Below are 22,551 nucleotides of genomic sequence, written 5' to 3'. Positions count from 1 at the left end.
TTATTTCTAATGTTCCAAAGGTTACACTGCATTAAGACCTCACTCCCAATCTATTATTTTAAATTGGGCTAAAGAATAGTAATTGAGTGGTACATTAAATTTTCCAGTATTGGAGCAGTTCAAGTTGCCTGCTGTACAGATAGACACCTCTAAATAAGAATATATAGGCAACTTCAGATTTCAGTTATGCTAGATTTATTTTTCTAAAATATTTCATTACAGACTTGTTAAAATATTAGAAGTGTACAGGAGATCACCAAGTACCACAGTTTGGGCAGCAGCCTATTAGAAACATCCCTTTTCCTATTATTGTCTTTTCATAAAGCAAAAATAGGTCACAGAGCAGACTAATTTCAGTAATAGTATTAAATATGAAAGACAAACATCACTATTGTACTTTTCCTAGTCAAACCCAGGACTACACTTTAAAACCACAATGAAATATATTTAAATATATTTAAACAGCATGCATTTAAGCACAGTGTTTTAAAGTTTTCTCCTAGTTTGTAAAATGTAATTATTAGAGTAATAAAGTAGTTTTAGAATGTAAAATAAATAGACTAAACAAAGCCCAATTTGAGAAATAGCGACAACAGAAGACAGATGAAATTTCTTGTGAGACTTTGCCTTTTAAGTAGGTGGCTAGCTTATTATGTAAATATTGTATATATTAAAGACAATTTTGTGCAACAAGAATCAATATCAATTACAGACTTTTCGAATCAAACCCTGAATGGAAGCCATTTTAATGAAAAGTGTATGTCAAACTGATGACCCAACGTTTCTGTGTCACTGGATTCACCTGAGGTCAAAATCACACAGTATTTTCAGACTTCTTTTTCCCTGTTTAAGTCTTCCAGTCCTCAATCATGTAATATCAAGTGCATGATCCTGCTGCCATTGTTTCCAGGGCATTCAAAAGAGCAAACAAGAAATGAAGCCACTTCTAGACCTTCATTGCCTTTTCCAGTATAGCTTAGGTAGGAACCTCGAATTGACAAAAATGTAGGAAATAATACTTTCATTATTTAGCCCTGCTCTGCATTATCCTCAAAGGCAAACAAACTTGTGATTTACTTTGCCTGATGTTTCATTCCATATGCCCTGAGCAAGTGGTTAAGTGCACTTTTTAAGCCTTAGTACCAGAAGGCACTGTCTACTGCCATTTCAACCCATTATGTGTCTGGAGGAAAATAAATAAATAGTTAAAAAATAAAAAAATAAAAACCAGCCAGACCCTCTCCTCTCAAATCAAGACTCTGGTTACTTACAGCAGTTACAGAAAGACATAAAGATTCTACAGATCACTCTAAGCAGAACAATTCAAAACCTATCGTAGTTCAGCTCTAACCTTATTACATAACATACTAGGCTAAAGTACAACTTAAAATCACCAGTTCTGGCTATCCACATTTGGCACAAATCAAGGAGATACTCCAATTACAAATGAGGTCTAATTATCATTATTTGAACCTCTACACATAAAGTTCCTTTAAAAAAAGATCTCCACTAATGACTGCCACCTCTTATAGAGTGCACAGGTTTTGTCTAAATTGTGTTTTATTCAAGCTGAATATTTGCTTCAAGTTCAGTGTACAGCATCCCCGGATACCATGTCTCAAAAGCCATGTATTCCTCTAAAATTTGAAAATATTACATAGACATTAAAGCAAGTAAAAAAATGATCAAATTATGAGAAATGTTCATTAAGGCATTACTTCCATAAAGGTTTAAAAACACATTATTAAAAAGCTTGCAGCACTGAAATACATATGAACATATTAATGTCATACCTCATGATACCTTCTCAACATTGAGGGAAAGAAGAACTTAAAGAAAGCAAGCCACCTCTGCTGTGAAGCCATATCAGAAACACAGTAATAAGCAGTATTTACGTAGGAATACTGCAGAGGAACTTAAGTTTGTTATTGTTGGATGAATGAACAGAGCAGTGTTAAAGACTCCTAGTCATCTACTCTAGTAATAAGAATCCCAACCCAAACCAGTAATTAGTAATTCTTAATTGCTTCCATAAGTGACATGGTTTTCCCCCACATATTAAGCTATCTTATTTTTCCTCTAAATTTGCAACTCCTTATCCTGTCTTTATCCCATCAAAAAGTGTTCCTCCTCACCTCTAGATTAGAAAACACTTCAGACTTTTCTCATATTCTGACTCATATTCTAAAAGAAACTAGGAATAAGTCTATAATGAAAATCAAGGATGTCAGAATTCACCAGCTATCAAAAGAAAGAAAAATGCCTTAGTAGTACTATAAGAGAAAGTCTGGAGAAAAATCACACCAGAACTGCAAGATTCCAATCACCGAGGAAGCAGTCACTACTGGGTAGAATGTACCATCATAAATTATTTTTCTAAAAAGAAAAAGACAGAAACTAATCTGGACACTACTGCAGCTTGTTTGTATGAGGAAATACACAAATGTAGAACACCACCGAGACATTCTTTACTCAGAGCTAATTCTTGCTAGGTTGATTTACATTCATTAATTGCTAAAATGTATTAAGATAAATCAAAAGAGGCATACTTCAGATAAAAGTGTCTCATGTTAATCCAGTTTAACCAATGCAGTCTAATCAATCCACTTTAAAACTTAATTCAGATTAAATTTGCAAGTATTTGCAGTCAGACAAATTCTGAACCATAGGTCTTTTGAAGGAAAGATTTTCTAAAAGAGTAGACTAGATGACTATATGACACATATTTGTCAAGAGAATATTCTAAAAGCTTTTCAAAAAGCCCCTCAACAACACCTTTGAAAATGTCATCCTTCACAGGGTGGAAAGGCACTTTCATGAATAAAAAAGGACTAGATAATAGAAAAGCCAAAAACCCAGTTACAATGGGAGGCAATCATCAGATGTCCCACAGGGATCTATAGCGGTAAACCTACTGTTCAACAGATTTGCAAGTAACCTAGAAGAGGGCTACCTAGTGAGGAGACAGTCTGCCGACACAAAATTATTCAAGGTAATCTGAACTAAAACAGAGCCTAAACAGTTGAAGATGACTTACTAGTGATACTTAAAAATTGCACAGAAGTGATGCAGCTGGCCTTGAAACACTAATAACAGGAATTTAAAAAAAAATTCTACACATACTGATGGACCCCAAACCATTTCTAGGGAAAAATATCTTGGAATCATGAATATTTTCAGAGAATTTTAGAATTGTTAAGTTAATGTTCTGCAGAAGCCGAAAGGCAGATAACACCAGGAAAGTGAGATAAAAGATACAAAACAAGTAATATCATAATGTCACTGCATAAAATTTCTTCTTCATACTCTGACTACTGGGCACGCTTCTGGTCACTCCACTTCAAAAACCACACAAGTATCAGGAAAGACAAAGAGAAGAGAAAAAGGCTGATCAGAGATACGGAATATGAGGAGAAAGCAGAATTTTTAGGTTAGTAAGCATGATAATGTGGATAGCAAACTCAAGCTTCCAGTCAGCGGTTGAGAAGGTACATCAGCAGTCCATCACACAATGAACTTGCTCCTATCTTTAAATCCCTCTCCCTAAAGCACCAGGTTTTGGGGCTGGTGGAGATGAGATTACTCTATTAAGAGGACTTTTGGACTCAACCAGTATCACTCTTCTTTAAATGGCCTTTTCCCACATGCATATTTTCTAAACTCCTGTCACTCTAAAAACTATACACACAAAACTAATAAAGCCTACCTCAGAGTGGACACCTAGCACAAACTAGCACTGCTTAGATCTCTGGCCCACAACTTACCAAGTCATTAAATTGTAAAGCATGACGACATTATTAACACATTAACAGCCAAATGAAAACATTTTTATGATTTTAAAAAAGGAAGTTTAAAGAGATCCAATTATTATCTTCAGAACACATCAGACATGCATTTTTCAGTTACAACTTTTGAAGTGTGTGGAGAAAAGGAGGCGGAATACAGCTAGATTTTACTATGCACAGATCTCAGTCCTCAACAAGTATCAGACACAAAATAGATCTCATAGATCTTTGCCTGGGTATACCTAGGATAAAAGTTTAAGGTACAAATGTTGACACACAAAAACAAAGGAATAAAAATAAGCACTCTTTTCAGATATGCAAGAAAAAATCAATTAAAGGGCAAACTGAAATTGACCTAGTCCTAAGCTTTACTGTAAATGAGTCAATGGTCTACAAGAACTGAGTAGTTTTTAACTGAACTTCCTAATATTTCTTACAGTTAGTCAGATATATTTAGCTTACTATCCATCCTATCACTTCCTAAATGGCTTCCGTAGATGAAGAAGATGAAGACAAGAATGAAGTCAAGATGAAGATGAAGACAGGAGTAAATTTCAGATTGGATGACCTAAAGAGACATTGCTACGAAAGATTTTTAGGCACCTCATCATTGACATTCACAATCTCAGGCTAACACAAGTGAAATTTATAACATGAATGAAATCAATTCAGGCACCAACATAAAAATTTTTCCATCCAGTCTACATTGATGTCATTTATTTTAGTGGGTAAGTGTTCACCATTTACCTAAACTAAATCATGACAGAACTATCAAAAAGTTTATTTTTACCTTAAGTGTTTTTCTATTTAATTGTATTTAATTCTGTTCATGCTTTCGGTTGTGTTTTACACAGTATTAAATTAATTACAATTCTAAGAAGCACCAAAGAATTTCTTTGCCCACACTCCCTCACCCTCCTGTTACTTTCAAGTTCATTCAAGACTGTATCATTTGGCTGCTTCTCCTATGTCCAAATGTAAGACTCCTTTAAAGACAGTGGCATGCTCTTGCATAGAGGAATAGGGTAGGTCCCTTAAGTTACAATCCCAACTTAAAAATGAGCCCAGAAATACTTTCCCCAGCAGAAGAGGTCAGGGGAAAAAAAAATCCGTGTAAAACACGTGTGCAAAAGTGTGTGTTTGTATGTATGTATATTGCATGTCAATGTAATAAGGTCAGGAATCCTTACTTTGTGTCTTACAGTAGACAAAAACCAAGGCAATTGTGTCATGTCAACTCACAACCACTCTTGCCATAGTAAGATCAATGTTTAAAACACAGTTGTAGATCTCAGGAATTCCAGTAATGCTTTATCAAATGTTGAAATTTCAAACTCAGATCCTCAGTAATTACATAAACGAAATACCACCTTCCTAAATGTGAAAAATATGCTTATCTTTTTCAGAAGTGTCTGAAGGGGTTTGAGGGTTGGATTAGATGACCTTTAAAGGTCCCTTCTAGCCCAAACCATTCTGTGATTCTGTGAAGGAATACATCCATTTTCAAACATAATAGGTGCAAGTTATTTCAGGACAATGATATGACATTATAAATATGAACTTCCAAATTTATTCTTTAACCCAAAGTCCAAAACTTACTGATGAAGATAATTTCTGGAAGTTATTATTAAAAAATTACAGGGAAAAATGTAAAATAAGATGTACAACAATCATCCTGGAGAGCCTACAGCACCATATCACTGCTTCCTTCTTGAAAGAGAAGCATGATTCAGATTCAGATTTTGACTTTTAGTTTATTCCTATGACTGCTCTGTTCCAAAGACTGTTCTCCTACTGCTTACCACTTTCTGATATTCTGTACAACCTCATTATTGGAGAACATAAGTACGTCAAAGTAGTTCAAGTACTGCACGTCTTTTTTTTCCCCTTATTCAACTTAAAAAGGGATTTTCTTTTAAAAAAAATTCCTTGTATTTAAAACCTGAAATATTTACTCAGAAGTACTAGTTGTATACAATAGCTACTTTAAGTGTTAAACAGAATATTTAGAAAACAACTATTTTCTCTTGTACAATATGTAGAAATAAGATGACAAACTCACTTGGCAAAGTGCCGGAAAATGTGTATAATATCATACACAATCCATGAGATTGCAATCATCAATCAAAATATTGCACACATTTTCTGAAAAAACAGGTTAAAATACGTAATACTTATTTGATATGTAATTAGCAGCAGTATCTTATAGCCTCTTTTGATTCTGGTATGAGCAATCCAGTAGAATTGCATTTTCTTTACATCAGTTACGAAGTTTGATCATTAGCTCTTAGTGGTCAAAGATTTATTTGTTTAATCTGCTCAGTAAGCATGAACTGAGACTACCTTTTTCTTTTAACATTCCAAACTTTGCCAAATTCAACTACAGAAAATAAAAGATTCACTGATTTAGAAACTATTTACTGCTCTATCATCAATAAGTATGTAATTATATGAAGCTGAACAGTCCTATTTATAGTACCTACAGAAAAAAAATTATTGACTGATCAAAATCTGTCACCTTTGGGGTATGATGCAAAACATAGCTAATGGTCTTCAGCCTTACACTATAATTTAGGATAGACCACTAAACGTTTTATCAATAATTGGGACTGTGAGAAGAATTCGGGAAGTCAATTTAATCTAAGGATAGATAATAGGAATAACGCAAATTTTACTGTTAAATGCCACAGAATCTTAAATATCCAGAAGGTAAAAACATTACTTCAAGAAACACTGCAACACACTCACAGCAGCGTGTCTGGTACCATGGAAAGGTCAGGTGATTTGTGGGTAGGGAAAAAGATTTAGAATAAAAATTTTTAAACCCCACCCCAGAGTAGGAAGACAACAGGCTAAAAATCCTGAAGTTAAGTGCTGCCTTGCCCTTGTTTTCATTTCAACCTACACACTCCATGTTCTAAACCTGCTATTCATCTTGGCCTAACAGTACTAGCAATACTCTATTCAACATTTCCAGGGATCTCTTTCAAAACCAGTTCCCAGATCTAACCAAACTGATGCCATCTGATAGCTCCTATTTCCTTTTCCTTAGGATGGTGAAACATCATAGTTTATGTTAAAAAAATTATGTTGTATTTCTCTAATATATCTACTTCCATTTATGGTCCAAATTCAAAGGAGATGCTGTGATTTCTATCAGTTAACAAGGAAAATAAGACACTGTGCATAAATACTTACTGTAATGTTATCCAAGAGTTTGGCCATATGCTTAATAATTTCACCATGGTGTGCTGGCTGGGTTTGCAGCAGTTTCTTAATGACAACGACACTTTCAGCAACTACAATTTCTGTTTAAGACAAAACAAATTATTAATTTTAAAAGAATTTATGCAAAAGAAAAAGCCATAAATAATTGATTGTAAAAGATGTTCTCAGTTTTCAAAATATGCCTTGCAGAATTTAATTCTATTTACTTGGTAACAAAGATGTAAACCATTGTACTAAGTAATACAAGTTCAGCTTCCAGAATCAATTTATAAGCAGTAAAAAGAGGAGAGGAATGTTCTCAATGTAAAAATATCATCCTACTACATACTTTTTTGAAATTGCCTTTTAGTAAAGCTGCACTTTGTTTTTTTCCTTTTCAAACTGAGGAACAGCATGAAAAAACATCTGTTTTTCATTGAAATTATGCATATTCATGAGTAATTTGCTGTCTGGCTTAAAAATACAAACACTTGTTTAATATTCAAAGAAATACAACATTAAACGTAACAGCTCATTCATAAACAAAAGAAATATCTAAACCTTTCGTTTGCATTTTTTCACCTTCTAAACAGTCCCTCTCAGGTCTGTAATCTAATCTCTATTACATTCAAAAGAAGTTTCTAAATAGCAAGCTGTTGTAAGATTTATGCCAAAGTCATGCATTGGAGCGCTTAACTACTGTAACAAGTAACATTCACAGCCTGATCAACTTGTATGAAATGTACAATTTTTGAAGCTGAAAAAAATCCACTGGTGCAGAGGTAAGCTTCTACGCAAGAGTAAACTCATGCGGTAAGGAAAATTGTAGGAAAGTCAAACACGACCAAAGCTGAAACCAAAACAAAGACTGATGTAGGAGTTTGAAATAATTCTGATTATCATTTATATTACAAAAAGGGAGTAACTACTTCTCCTAAACTATCAATGTTTAAAACAAAGAAAAAGCCAAACTACCATTCATTAAATATCACAGTGGTATTCCTACATTTCAAGAGTTAATCTGACGCATGGACCATTCATTGAGTAATCAAGCAAGCTGGTTTCAAAAGAATGGTATGGGGAAGAGATCTCTAAAGTTTTTATGATTTGTTTTTAGAAAGCAAACTTCTTTATAGAGAAAGGTTTTTCAATAGCTCTGAGTATGCGTTTTTATGCCATAAGCCTCTGAAATGCTTAAATTTTAGCTTGCAGATTTCTGTGTCATCCTTTGACGTGACATCTCAGTCATTTTTCTAGGCTAATTTCTTGATGCAAGGTTAACATGTCTACTTCACATATCTTAAGGTCTTGCCCCATCCTACAGGTGATTTTAATTTAGATTGTGTTTTGCCAGATATTAAAATAAGACAATTCTGAAAATTTTAATATTTAGAGTGGGGGACACTGTAATGACAAGTTTCATCACTAAGTGTTTCGTGATAATACTTAATGGTTAAGTAAAATAAAACTGAACCCAAAAAACTGAGCAGACATGAAGTCATTACTAACAACACTAGTTGACAATGTAGAATCCATCATGATAAAATGAACTGCAATAGCTGAAGTATCACCATAGGAACTATAATGCAATCTGTGCGAGCAAATTTAAAGAACTGAACCAGAACTGTAAGCAAGTGAACTAGTATAGTTCCTTTTACATGAGTCTAAATACCAAAGAAGAAAGTATAAACAAAAGCAAATGAATTTGTATTAGAATAAGGACAGAGATAGTCGTGAAAAAAAGAGGCTCCTTGAGGCTTACTTTGTGCACATGAAGAATCCTCAAAATGAGCATAAAATAAAAGACACATATTTAGGTTCATAGACAAAAAAAACAAAAATAAAAACAAAAAACAAAAGGGGGAGATAAAATTGGCATTCTGAATGAGCAGTAAGAAAATTTAAAAATCTAACTCTGCTAGAATTATCAAAGAAAAAGAGCATACAAAGCAACAATAAATGAATGCAAAAATTTCAAAACACAGCATAAATTATTTTGTATCTAAAAGGTCATTAAATGTAAATCAAATTCTTAAAATGAAGACTAAATATCACAGAAAATCTGATTAGGAATGCCTTTACCAATACAGGAGACTACAAGAGGTATCAGCAACTTCAATTTTCACAAGTCATGGTAAAAATCCTAGTATAATGTTCACTGCTAATTTTCTTTAAACAATTTTGAGGTAATATGGAAATGACTACTCTGAGTAGGATAACCTCTGAAGATCCTGGAGTATGACAACTTCTCAAAAACCTAAAATATGTCATCATACAATGTTCCATTTTGACAAACAAAGATGTATATAAAAAATTAACAGTGTAGTGGACAGTAACTTCTGGGGACCAAATTACAGACTTTTTAATAATTCAGCATTTGGCCACGTTGTAACAGAAACTCACACAGTAGCAAAGACTGTGTTACTACAGAACATTCAAAAGCTGCATTCTGAAATACTACATTTGATACTGTTGATGTTGAGTCAAGTTTTCTTTCACTTGTATTAACCAATACTTGCAGAAACTAAAACATGTAACTGAAGACTAATTTATCTACAGTCTATAATTTGTATAATGACTATTTCTAAAAGCAGCAAAACTACATCAACTGTTTTTGGAAAGAATATACCAATTGAATCTCATAGCAAGGCTGTACAAGAGATTAAGTACACCCTCACCAAATTTGCAGATGACATCAAGCAGAGTGGTGTGGTTGACATGCCTGAGGGACAGGATGCCATCCAGAGGGACCTGGACAAGGTCAAGAAGTGGGTCCATATGAACCTCATGAGGTTCAACAAGGCGAAGTGCAAGGTCAGCACCTGCGTCAGGGCAGCCCCCAGTATCAATACAGGCTGAGAGATGAAGGGATTGAGAGCAACCCTGCGGAGAAGGACTTGGGGCTACTGGTGGATGAAAAGCTGGACATGAACCAGCAATGTGTGCTGGCAGCCCAGAAAGCCAACTGCATCCTGGGCTGCACCAAAGAAGAGTGACAAGCAGGTCGAGGGAGGGGACTCTGCCCCTCTACTCAGTTCTGGGGAGACCCCGCCCTGCAGTACTGCCTTCAGCTCTGGGGTCCTCAGTACAGGAAAGATAAGGACCTGTTGGAGCAGGGCAAGAGGAGGGCCACAAAAATGATCAGGGGGGTGGAACGCCTCTCCTATGAGGAAAGGCTGAGAGAGCTGGGGTTGTTCATCCTGGAGAAGACAAAGCTCCAGGAAGAACTTACTGCGGCCTTTCACTATTCATGGGGGGCTTATAAGAAAGATGAGGACACACTCTTTACTGGGGCATGTAGTGATAGGACAAGGGGCAATGGTTTTAAGCTTAAAGGAGGGTAGATTCAGACTAGATACAAGAAAGAAATGTTTTACAATGAAGGTGGTGAAACACTGGAACAGGCTGCCCAGAGAGGTGGTAGATACCCCATCCCTGGCAACATTCAAAGTCAGGCTGGATAGGGCTCTGAGTAACCTGATCAAGTTGAAGATGTTCCTGCTTATTGCAGGGGCGTTGGACTACATGACCTTTAAAGGTACGTTCCAACACAAACCCTCCTATGATTCTACGATTACTTGGGTTATTAGAAGATTATGCAAATGGTTATAACTTGTCCTGGTTTGGCTAAAATGGAAGCATTTCTCCTTTCAGTAGATTTTCCTTCAGTTAAGTTTTTCTTAAGTAACTGCACTTTCTGAAGATGACTACAGGTTTTTCAGGCAGTGCCTGCTTTTAGAGTTGATGGTGCTTGATGTCTGTAGCTGTTGCTGGGGTAGAAATGGGATTGTTATGCAGAAAGGCCCATGTGCGTGCTTGTTCCCTGCAGGCTCTCTTTTGGTCCCTGCTCCACGTGGGGCAAGGTGGAAAAGGGTCGCACTCACAGGAAGCTGAGAAGGAGACAGGTGACCAAGGACTGACCAATACAGTATTCCATCCCATACACTTGGATACTCAGTATAAAGCTCAGGGATCATAAGGGTCAGCCCTGTTTTCCTCATGGCTGGCATCCTGGTAGGACTCCATTCCCCTGCCTCCAACCTTGATCCGTGCATTTCTGAATCTGATTCCTTGCTCGTGTGGACTCCAGTCCAGGACATCCGGGTGCCTGCCCTGCTGCATGAGCACTGCAAGCCACCACGGTCCCATGGTCACCATTGGGAAGTTCAATATTGGTTTCATATATTTCTACTCCTATTATTATTAGTATTAGTACTAATATTATTTATACTCTTCTTCATTGTTATTGTTTTATTGTAGTTTGTTTTAACTTTCCAAGGCACAGGTGTCTCTCCCTTTTCTCCTCTCCTTCCCCTTCTGGGGGAAGCATCCTCTAGAGAGCATCTGCCATCTGCTTTAAGCACTGGGCCAGCCTTAAATGGTGACATAACTAAAGTTAAAAGGCAAACAGTAGAGCTAAGTATCATAGAATCATAAAATGGTTTAGTTTGAAGGAAGCTTAAAGATCATCCAGTTCCAACTCCCCTGCCATGGACACTTTCCACTAGACTAGGTTGCTCAAAGCCCCATCCAACCTGGTCTTTAACACTTCCAGGGATGGCGCATCCACAGCTTCTCTGGGCAACCTCTTCCAGTGCCTCGCCACCCTCACAGGGAAGAATTTCTTCCTAATATCTAATCTAAATCTTCCTTCTTCCAGTTTAAAGTCATTGTCCCCTTGTAAAAAGTCCCTCCACAGATTTATTGTAAGCCCCCTCTAGGTATTGGAAGGCTGCTCTAAGGTATCCCCAGGGCCTTCTCTTCTCCAGGCTGAACAACCCCAACTCTCTCACCTTGTCTTCACAGGAGAGGTGCTCCAGCCCTCTGAGCATCTTTGTGGCTGTTGTCTGGACTTGCTCCAACAGGTCCATGTCCTTCTTGTGTTGGGGACCCCAGAGCTGAAGGCAGTACTGCAGGGGGGGTCTCATCAGAGCAGAGTAGAGGGGCAGAATCATCTCCCTCAACCTGCTCGTCACACTGGTTTTGATGTAGCCCAGGATATGCTTGGCTTTCTGGGCCGCAAGCTAACATTGCCAGTTCATGTTGAACTTATCAATGAGCACCCTCAAGTCCTTCTCTTCAGAGCTGCTCTCAATCCCTTCTCCACTCAGCCTGTGTTTGTGCTTGGGATTGTGCCAACCCAGGTGCAGGATCTTGCCTTGGCCTTTTTGAACTTCATCCAGACAAATATTAAGTTTCTGCTTTTCAGAAGTGCCTGAAGTCTAAGCTTTTACCTAGTTAATTTTTCCACCCTTATAACATAAATAACAGTATTCTGAAACCACATTAATACGTATAAACTGAAGGAGTTGGTTTTCTTTTACGTCATTCTAACAGTAATTCCAATAGATAAGTAGTAGTTACCTGACATATTAACAGTTCCAGTGGTTTTACTACCTGCCTAGATTGGTAGGAAAAAACCGGTTTCAGTTATACATCTTATAATTGTGTTTACACTCTCTATAATCCATACTGTGCAACTTTGAACAGAAAATTAAAGTCACCCGTCTGACAAAAACCTGCAGGATCCGTAGTATATGTGGTACGGACAGAGAAAAGAAACTTCCTATAACCCCATCTGTCTCTCACATCTAAAACGACTTCTATGTCATAGTGGGGCCAGTGATCAGTGGCCATTTCAAATTATCAAAGCAATTGCTTAAATGAAATGCATCAGTCAAATGCCAAATGTTACACTAAAGAGCCAAAACAACTTTTCTTTTTGTACTTCCTTCAGCAGACGAGCAAGAAAAATAATTCTCAGCCTTAAACATGGCTTCCGGAAACAAGGCTCTGGGGAAGTCGAGACTGTTTTCGAAATTTTCTTTGCCTATTTATGAATGCTTTGTTTAAAGTCACATTTCCCCTACTCAGGGAAGCTGGGGCATATGGTAAGAAAACCCATTTGATTCACAGAAGCATGTACAGAAACTAGAAAGTTCAATGATGAGACACTCAAAGACCTTTTTGAAGAGTTACCTCAGCTGGACCTGACTCACTCCTGAAGAGACTGTTTTGTGTAATGACACTTGCCTCTCAGCATGCAAGTTCCAGAATGGTTAATGGCACAGCTCCTGCACCAGATACAGCTGAGATATCTTGGATGTTGGGTTTTATCTACAGTAAAGGCCTTTCCAGAACAGGAGCATAGACTTAGAAGGCAGTTTTGCCATAAGCTCGTTCTTCAGGATTCTGTTTTGATTTGGTAGAATTAATTTGGTCACCTCTCTTCTGCATTCAAGGGAATTTCCCATAATAGGGAAACAGTGCAGAGAAAGCAAAGCCGATTCTGCTTTCAGGGACCTCAGAACCTGCTGGACTTATCAGTCAGGGCTTCATGCTATGCAAAGGCAGCAGAACTGCTTCCAGGCTTTGAACAACCATGGGAGAAGTAGCACAGCAAACAGATTGCTTGCATACTTCAAGGGTGAAAGTTGGAGGAAAGTAAGATTAACCAAGACTCTTAAATCTATTCTCCTACACATGCCAAATCTCTTTTTTTCTCCCTTACCATGACCAAAACTCTTCTTAAGTTCAGTAAACTGTAACTATTGGTAATTTCCTGCTACCTGAGGAAAGGTACCATGTAAATTATGCCATTCTCTTCATTCCTTGAAAGAAGGAATAAAGATTCTGCAGCTATGGTAAAGCAATTTGCCAGCTGCCAGGTTTAAAAGACCCTCAATATATCCTTTGCAGCCTTTCAGAACAGTAAGCACAAGAAGATAATTTTATTTGCTAGACAACTACTTAGAAACAGTCAAGGAAACTAATCTTATTGAGACAGACTTTTGTAGGTATGCACATGCATATATGTGTGTGTATATACATATGGAATTACTTTGAAGAAAATACTAAATTGAAAAGCTATGATAAAACAAAAAAAAGCTTTTTCCTCCTATCTTGGTTCCTTCTTAGCAAAAAGAAAAACAAAGCAAGAAAACAGAAAGAAGGATTATTAAGTAACAAACTCAGTATTCTGAAGTGATAATTTTATTTTTTTATTTAAGACAGAAAAAAAATGAGGATACGCACAGGCTGAAAGGAGCCTACTGACCTAGAGGAAGATTGCTAGTAGAATTAAGCAGAATAAACAACAAGCTTTGAAGCTTCTATTTTTAATATGGCCATTGCTGAATGTAATACAAAAAAGTGCATTGTGCAGATATGGCCTTGTAACACAATATGGGAAGAGATTTTGAACCGAGTTGATAACCAGAAAAGCATAAAGGGATAAGATCTGGAGCACTAGGAAATTAAAGTTACATATATTAAAACTACCAAGCTGAGGTCTCTCAGGAATTTCTGACACAAGGTGAACTGGGAGAGAAGGACTTGTAATTCATAAACCAAATAAGAGAAAGCTCTGAGTGCATCTGTGGGCCATACGATGACGATGTGCTGCCAAAGTGATGTCCCAAATAAAGACATTCTTAGAATTACCATGAAAAGTATACCCAGGAGATATGGAGAGGAATTAATGCTGCTTTTCAAAACTCAGAGTAGATCTCACCAGTGTTCTCTGAACAATACTAATTACTCCAGGCCACCCCAAACCCATGCTTTTCCTCCTTCCTGACATGATTATTTTTAACTATGTCTTTCTTAACTCTATTTCCAATATTTAACCATATTCATGTAGACTGTACATTATATAATAATCTTCAGATTCCCTTGTTGACTTCTTCTGTGCAATATTCATTGGTAACTAGTAAGCATATACAATATTACCAGGTATCGATTTACAGTGCTGCTATATCCTATTTGACTTTATCTGCTCCTTGTTGCGTTCCTAGTGACTTGCAACTCCATTTCACTATACAGAAATAACAGAGGCTAGATTACAAAATCAAGCCAAATTTGAGGCCGTTTGTACTAAAACTATTTAATATGTTTTTTCAGTTAGGCATTGATGCACTAAAAAAAAATATTAAAAATTCCAAGCTTTCAGCACCCTCTACAGGCTAACTGTTTTGATGCAACTAAACATGTAATAGTAAAACTATTGTCACAGAATAACGGTCAGGGTTAGAAGAGATCATCTAGTCCAATTCCCCTGTGAAAGCAGGTTAACCTAAAGCAGGTTGCATAGGATCACTTCCAAGTGGGTTTTGAATATTTCCAGAGAAAGAGACTCCACAATCTATGATAATCACAACAGTAAACTTCAGTAATTACGGCTTTTTTAGAAAAAACAAGTAAACATGTAATTGCAGGCCACAAGGAATTAATTTCACTAACAAAAGAGAAAATAAGTACCCAGTGATTATGACAGCCTTTTGAAGTACTTCAAACAAGGAGAAGCACCAGAATCACTATTTTTATCCAGTCATGTCAGCTAAATTCTTATAAAAGTCAACCCCCATATACTTTTTAACGTGATCTCCTCTGTGTGGTTCTCATTAAGAAAAGGTTTCATGCTATCAGCTACTCAGAAAACAAACAGAACGTTTGCTTACCATCCCTGTTGGACAGCAAACATACAAGGCCATTAAGGCATGTGTCAGTCACTTCGGTGATGTTAGTTGCGCATCTGCCTATAGCCTGAATTGTAGCTGCAGCAAACTGTTTATCTTGGCTTCTCACATAAGTCTGAGAAAAGAGGATTTTCATTAGTCAACACATAAGTCTTGTCAACCAAAGATTTACCATATTATCCTCATAAGACAGATATACTGTATAATAAATTCAATCTAGAAAGTTACATTGCATACTAGAAGTTACACTTTTTTCATCTCATTGTCACTTTTAGAAGACATTTTCTTGCCAGCTTTGGTCCCCCATGGCCATGCAAACCTCTGATTTCAAGAAAGCTTGGGGTAGGGGGCAATTACCCCAAAACAGCAATTAATTTGTGTGCAAGGTTGGAGGAGTTGATGAGCTCTCTCTTCAGAGAGGTTTCAGTTCATTTAACCAGGAGCATCTGTGAAACATTGAATAACCTACCTGCCTGAGAACCAGTACCTTTCAGAGAAATCCAGCCAGAGAACTGAAGCAATGAAAACAGATGTCATAAGCAAAGAGGAAAGAAAGAAGGACAGATACTGTTTCACAATATAGGCAGAACATCTTGTTGATACATATGCAGTTACTGGAGATAATTCTATTTGATCACATGACTTACAGAAATGAGGTTCGGCAATAAATGCTAATGGCCAAATATTGCTAAAACTAAGACGTCATCACGTAGTGACTTACAGTGTCAGTCAAGTTGGTAGAATTTGTTTTAAAGAATTGATTGAGATTTTCTCATCACTTTTGGGTTTTTTGGTAGCTGGAAGGAGAGTGAGAAACAAAACACTGGAACTCCTTTGCACATATAAAAGCTCCATTACCCATTATGATCTAAGACACTTTCATTTTCATTCTGGGAACATTTTATCCTGGAAAAGACTTTAACTTGAAAAATGTAAGACTGAGAATCTAGATGAAACATCCAAAAATGGCAACTGGCCAACAGAGAGCATTTCATACAAAAAGAATACACTTCTGCACAAACCTGAAATTCTCGAAGCAGAGTTGAAATGTTGGCTTCATTTGCTAAATTTGTCAAGATTTCAAGCTACAAGAAAAAAAACAAATATTTTATCAAACACTAAAATAAAATATTATAAACAATACCACATATACACTATACTTTTATTGTATATAAATAAAATATAATACTACTAAAAATACCACTTAGAATTCAATAGAGTATACCAGATTTCAGTATAAACTGGTAGCAGCATTGCACTCAGGAGGAATATTCTCCTTGCAAGTACACGCAAGGTTTTCAAAGCAAGACTCTAGGGTTCAGTGATGCATCTTCTACAAGCTCTACCTTTAGTGTTGCATTGTACATCAAATGGGCTTGAAATACTTCTGGCAGTATGGTTTCCAATGTTATACAACAGGCTTTAGTGTGTAAGAACCACATGACACGATAAGAAGAAATAATGGAAATCACAACTGCAGCTGGGGAGAAATAAAGTGTCCATGATATTCAGATGAACCGCAATAGAAGACCTTTAAACTCAGGAAAGAAACATTTGCATCTATGAGACTTCTCAGATCTTAATCAACATCAACAACATCAGAACCTGAAAAGCCTCTTCCTTTGTTCCTGGTGAACAAGATTATAATACACAACACTTGGCATACATTATTAAGATGCTATGCTTCTAGGCCATTTTAATTTTGAAGAAGAAAGAATTCTAATATAATCTGAATGAGGTAAACTAAAGAAAAAGACAACACTGTCTCTGTAAAGGGAAGTCATGCCTCAGAAATCTGTTGGTATTTTTTGAGTTGGATGCACACAGACAAGGACACTTAATTAATACACTCCATCTGTACTGTAGAAGTAATTTGTAAGACTTGTCACGAAAGGTTCTTAAAGATACATATCTAGCATAGCACACAAAGCAAGTGGATAAATGAAAGACAGGAATAGGCAGGAAGGAAAAAAAAGAGACTATTTTACAGTACAGGAAGGCTATCAATGGAATCCCACAAATACCTTTCTTGTTTTTTTGATTTTCAACATATTTATATATGAACTATGAAAGTAGTGAGAAGACAGGTGACAGTTTTCAGTTGATGCTACAGTTTTCAGAGAAGTGAAGACAAAGGCTGACTAAGAAAAACTGCATAAAAACTTCAAATATTAGGTGACTGGTTGATAAAATGGCAAAAAAAATTCAACACAGATAAACGTAAAGTAATACTCGTAATTGGCGAAAAACCTTAACTTTACAGAAAATTATAGGTTCTGAGCAGATTACTACTAACTATAACTGAGAATTTGTGGTTAAAACAGGTAACTCCATGAAAATATAAGCTCAATGCTAAGCAGTGATCAAAAAAGCAAACTTGATGTTGGGAAAGAAACTTGAGAACAAAACAGAAATCTAAATAGTGCAGCAGAATTCTAGGGTGCTCCTACACCTTACATACTGCCATAGGTCTCATCCTCCAGTCTTAAAGCAGATAGGACAGAACCATGAGCATACAGTGTGGAGAAAAGCACAAGATTTTCTCATGTATGTAACAGTGCAGGTTGTCCTAAATTTTTCAGCCACCAAGAAAGAACTGAGACAATGAAAGGAAAAATCACAATTTCTGCTTCTCCACCTCCTCACCATTGTATTATCAATTAATATGGGAGTTTAAATATATCAACTTTCATTTATTTCAAGAGTGACTTTTCCTGGATAACACTAAGTTTTACTAGTATTTCTGAGAGTTTCCATAATCATTAAATGTGGTGAAGATCTTTTTGCCTCCAACTGCCTCAAATTTACTTGGATTTAATGTTAGACTAATAAAAATATGACGGGCTGGGCACAGGCATCTTGGACTGCACCACTCTGCACATGTAATGAGGGCGCAACATCGATCTAAAATGAAAATAAGGTAAAAACTATATTTCTTTAAGAAACCTGTACCTTCCACTCCTAACACAAGTGCCTATGACAATCTAAAGCAAAACAAGAGAAAAGACACATAATAGTAGACAATTTTTTAGCTATTGTTTTGTCAAGGATTTCACGTTTGTTAGACTAAGAATAGAGAAAACAAGAAGACGACAGTCTAAAACAGGCATTGAGATCTGGCCTTGAGGAAAGCCTGAAGTACTTCTCATGTCAAATGCTGACTTCAAAAGAAATCTGGGACTCTAAAACTGTCCCATTTTGTTCAGGGAAACAGATTTAAACTATTTTTAAGCTAACAGTACCAAAGACTGTGATTCTATTTCTCTTCATTTAAGAAAATTCTTTGTCCCACGAAAACAGTCAAACTCTAAATATTGGGATGGCTGGTTAGATAAAAATAGTAATGCTCTGCATCAATGGAAGGTACCAAAAGCTGTAGCGGAAAACATAGCCCATCTGCCATCTACAATATGGTAACAAGGGAACTTTCAGATAGCCTGACAAGCCTGAAGGACACTTGTGGAGTTAACCAAAAGCTAGAACGCTACACTTTTCAGTGAAAAAAAGGAACAGCACAGAATGCTTTGTCTCATATCAGTACAAGAAAATCTTACCTTCTTGTTGCAAACAGATTTGTCCAGCAGTATACAGACAAATTTGCTTTTAAACTCACCTTCAGTGTTTTGATCATTGTTGGATCAGTTGATCTAACATAGAAACTCTTCAAATAAGGTTCAAACATGCCCTGAAAAGAAGAACATACTTAAGCAGCTCACCTATGTTTCATGTAAAACGTGAACTAGAAAATTCTAAATAGGGTATATACCTTTCTCTGAATTGACATAGTGGCAATATTTTGTAGAACAATATACTGCACCTCCCTAGAATGTGAAAAGAAAAACAAGAGTTATTCTGCAAAATTTCAAATATATAGAATATGCAAAATACATATAGAATAATACAACATGTCAAAGAAAGACTAATTCTATTTGAATCCAAAGTCAGTTATACATGATGACACAAACATACAAGGAAAAAGCTTATTGCCAACTGCTACAAGTTCTTTATCTGCTTCACAGGAATATGCATGATGAAACCAGGCTCTCATTTTTAAAAACCTCAACATGCAAAAAAATCTCTGACACCAGTGCAATGGTGCAATGCTTCTTGTAGGCCTTGGGTCTTTGTTTAAACCAAAAATTCATTTAAAATATCACCATTCTGGCATCTCCAGAAATAGCTCACAAAAACCTTACATTTTGTTCACCATCTTGAAATTTAAATATTTCAGGATGACACAGCTGAGAATAAAAACACATAGGCTTTATCTGTAGTGTGGAAATGACTGCAGTACTTATAAGAACAGCTAATCCTTGCACAACTAGCAAGAATTGCTATGACTTTTTGGGTCTTAAAAAAATTTCCTGGCAATTCTCAGAAAGGGCCAAGGTCTCCTGTGACTTAAAGAGTATACACTGGCAGGCATATGCGTCTATCAAAAAGCAGCACTTTAACATAATACACTGTCAAGATACAGACAACAGAATTATGTAATATTCTAAACACGAAAACATTAAACATGTTTGGAGGATATTCTCATCATTAATGTATTAGTTTAAAAGCCTCAGCAGGAGTAAGCAAAAAGAAATCCGGGTAGTAGTCTAAAGCTTTTAAACTACAGAGTTTCTGCCACCAATTGCTTAAAAACTAAGTAATAATTTACATGCAATTTTTCTGAACCATGGGTGCTCTAATTCTTTCATGATACAAATCACATCCTAATAAAGAAATCATCACATCCATTATCTCCTCTTATTCAAAACTGCCTAATAGCCCTGTGATAATTACAGCTGTTGCTTACAAAGAAAAGTAATAATAGAGAAGTACTTAATATACTTTAAACCTATTTTTATGTAATTCTTACATAGGTACACAGAAATAGTCAGCCGCACATGAAGAACCAAGACTGGAAGTTGCTATGAAATGTTCTTGCAGGCACTCTCACCCTAACTAGATTACAGCATATTTGACATTAATTTAAAGGCCATAGGCATATAACTTCAAGGGCAAACAGCAAAACTTATTTCAAAGTGGCTATAATAGCAGAAATGTTTCACACAGACTGGTAAGAGAGAACAGACAAGCCATTCAACATAGGAAAATTAGAAGACTAGCATCATTTAAGGCAGTAGTTGAGGTACAGGAAAGATGTGGCTTTTCTTCTGATGAAATTTGAGTATAAATCAGCAATAAACAACATGCAAAAATAATCCTTTCAGCCTGTGAGTATGAGTTTAGTTCCATACATTACCTGTACATATGTCAAGCTGCTTTAGCCATTTTACTTATCTTTGTATAAAGAGAATGGGAAGCATACTGTATTGTAAAACCAAATACAAAAATAACAGTGATTCATTTTTATCTGAAATAAAAGCATGAATACTCTACCAAGCCAAATTTTACTTCTTTACTAATTTTTAAATGAAAGAGACATTAGCCTTGGATGAGCTGCAGAAATTTACAGAGAAACAGCTCTATGGTGCCTGGGCTTACAAAACTTTAAACCCATCTAAGACAAGCCATCTTGTCAGACAAAACAAAAATGATCCTTTTTTTAAAATCTTTTTGTCTGTTCGGTGTGACCAACCAATAAATCATTTTCACAGCAAAGTTCTAGCCAAAAATATGTTTAGTTAGAAAGTTATTCTGAAAACATCTCAATATTGTGTTTCCTATCACCCCTTCAAGGCTTTTCATACAGATACAGGGAAGTTCAAAATCTAAAAACTCAGGGGGAAAAAATACCCTCTTTTATTCAGCAAATACTGGCATAATATGTCAAAACTATCAAACACTAAGAATAAAAGACTATTATTAATCTTATGAAATATGTGGCCAGTGAGACCCTTCATAGGAAAGTATACAAGGCCACATTGAAGATGATAAAGTAAAAATGAGATGTCCAGAAGGAAATACAAACTTGTTATTCAAAAACAGTTCAAGGATTAAGGAAACATAGCAGGTTGCAGCAGCATCAAGTGGTATTTTAACAAATATGTTTCTTAGTTTCTCTGTCAACAAGAAGTCTTCAGTATAAAGTGCAGGAAAAGAAAACACACATCTGCAGACTTCTTTAGTGCCTAGAAAGGCAGTAAGGAACTCCAATATAATTAAATTTCCAAAAACTTCCAATAATTAAAAAAAATCAAAAAACTACGCAAACTAGTTAGTACTGCTACTATTTGTACGCTAACTAGGCAGCCATGATTCTTCTCAGAATGAAAGTCATAATTAAGAATGAAACACTTACTATATTGAATGATCACTGGATGTGATACTGAAAATGATGAAATTATTTTTAATGATTATGATTTCTTGAGAAAAATTTAGTATTACAGGGCAATTTAGAAATGAAACTCTAATAGTGCAATAATTATATTCTTATACCTATGGCTAAACAAGTATGTTCAAAAAACTCCCACGAAAAAATTAGACAAGGCAATGTAAAGTACAGACTTGACCTACCTATTACTACGAAGTAAACGCACCAACGACTTCGAAACAATACCAGCTTCAGATTTTGGTGCCAAATGCCAGTAAAGCTGTGCAACTGCCATTACCACCTAAAAGAAGAACATTCAGAACAGCACATTAACTTCAAATCGTCATACATATCTATCACATTTGCTTCAGACCTGCAGAACTACCAATTCACTCTTCTTCAGAAAGCAAACTGCATAGCCATGTTCTTTGAAATCAACAAAGTAGATTGGGGTAAAAACATCAGAAGAAAGGTATTTTTATTTCTAAAATCAAAGCTAATTAAGTACCTCTCATTCCTCCCAGAATTTATTGTATAATATACAGAACGACAGAGGAAAAGGGGCAAAGAGAGAAAAAAAATGTAAGTAATTCAAATTGCAAACTGCTATCATCCTTAATAAGTCAGTATTGCTAACATTAGCTGTACAAATTAATGAGGAAATACTATTTAAAAATTCTGCAAATTTTGTGCTTTTATTTTTATTAAATACAGGTTCAACATTACCTATTATTTAGTTTCCACTTAATATCTTTCATTCCATTATTCTATTATGTAATTTATAAAATGACAGCTGCCTTTACTAGCAACTTCTAAACTC

At 36.0% G+C, this 22,551-nt stretch overlaps 1 protein-coding gene across 1 annotated transcript in view; it reads right to left on the bottom strand.

Annotated features, from left to right (window-relative positions):
- The window catches only part of LOC104158332 (AP-3 complex subunit beta-1-like), a gene marked incomplete at its 3' end in the record, with an annotated part of 73,133 nt that extends 51,107 nt beyond the window's left edge, over positions 1-22,026 (bottom strand). The window contains exons 1-6 of the mRNA XM_009695950.1: positions 21,935-22,026; positions 19,236-19,290; positions 19,083-19,154; positions 16,492-16,554; positions 15,452-15,584; positions 6,984-7,093 (exon numbers count right to left, since the gene is read on the bottom strand). Coding sequence (XP_009694252.1) covers positions 6,984-7,093; positions 15,452-15,584; positions 16,492-16,554; positions 19,083-19,154; positions 19,236-19,290; positions 21,935-22,026 — 525 coding nt within the window. The remainder of the gene's footprint in view (positions 1-6,983; positions 7,094-15,451; positions 15,585-16,491; positions 16,555-19,082; positions 19,155-19,235; positions 19,291-21,934) is intronic.
- Between the last annotated feature and the right edge of the window lie 525 nt (positions 22,027-22,551).

This window comes from Cariama cristata, unplaced genomic scaffold (genome assembly GCF_000690535.1).
Source record: "Cariama cristata isolate BGI_N322 unplaced genomic scaffold, ASM69053v1 scaffold6072, whole genome shotgun sequence".
NCBI classification, from domain to species: domain Eukaryota; kingdom Metazoa; phylum Chordata; class Aves; order Cariamiformes; family Cariamidae; genus Cariama; species Cariama cristata.
The sequence above is the reverse complement of the archived record's forward strand: the minus strand, read 5'-3'. Positions and strand labels throughout refer to the sequence as shown.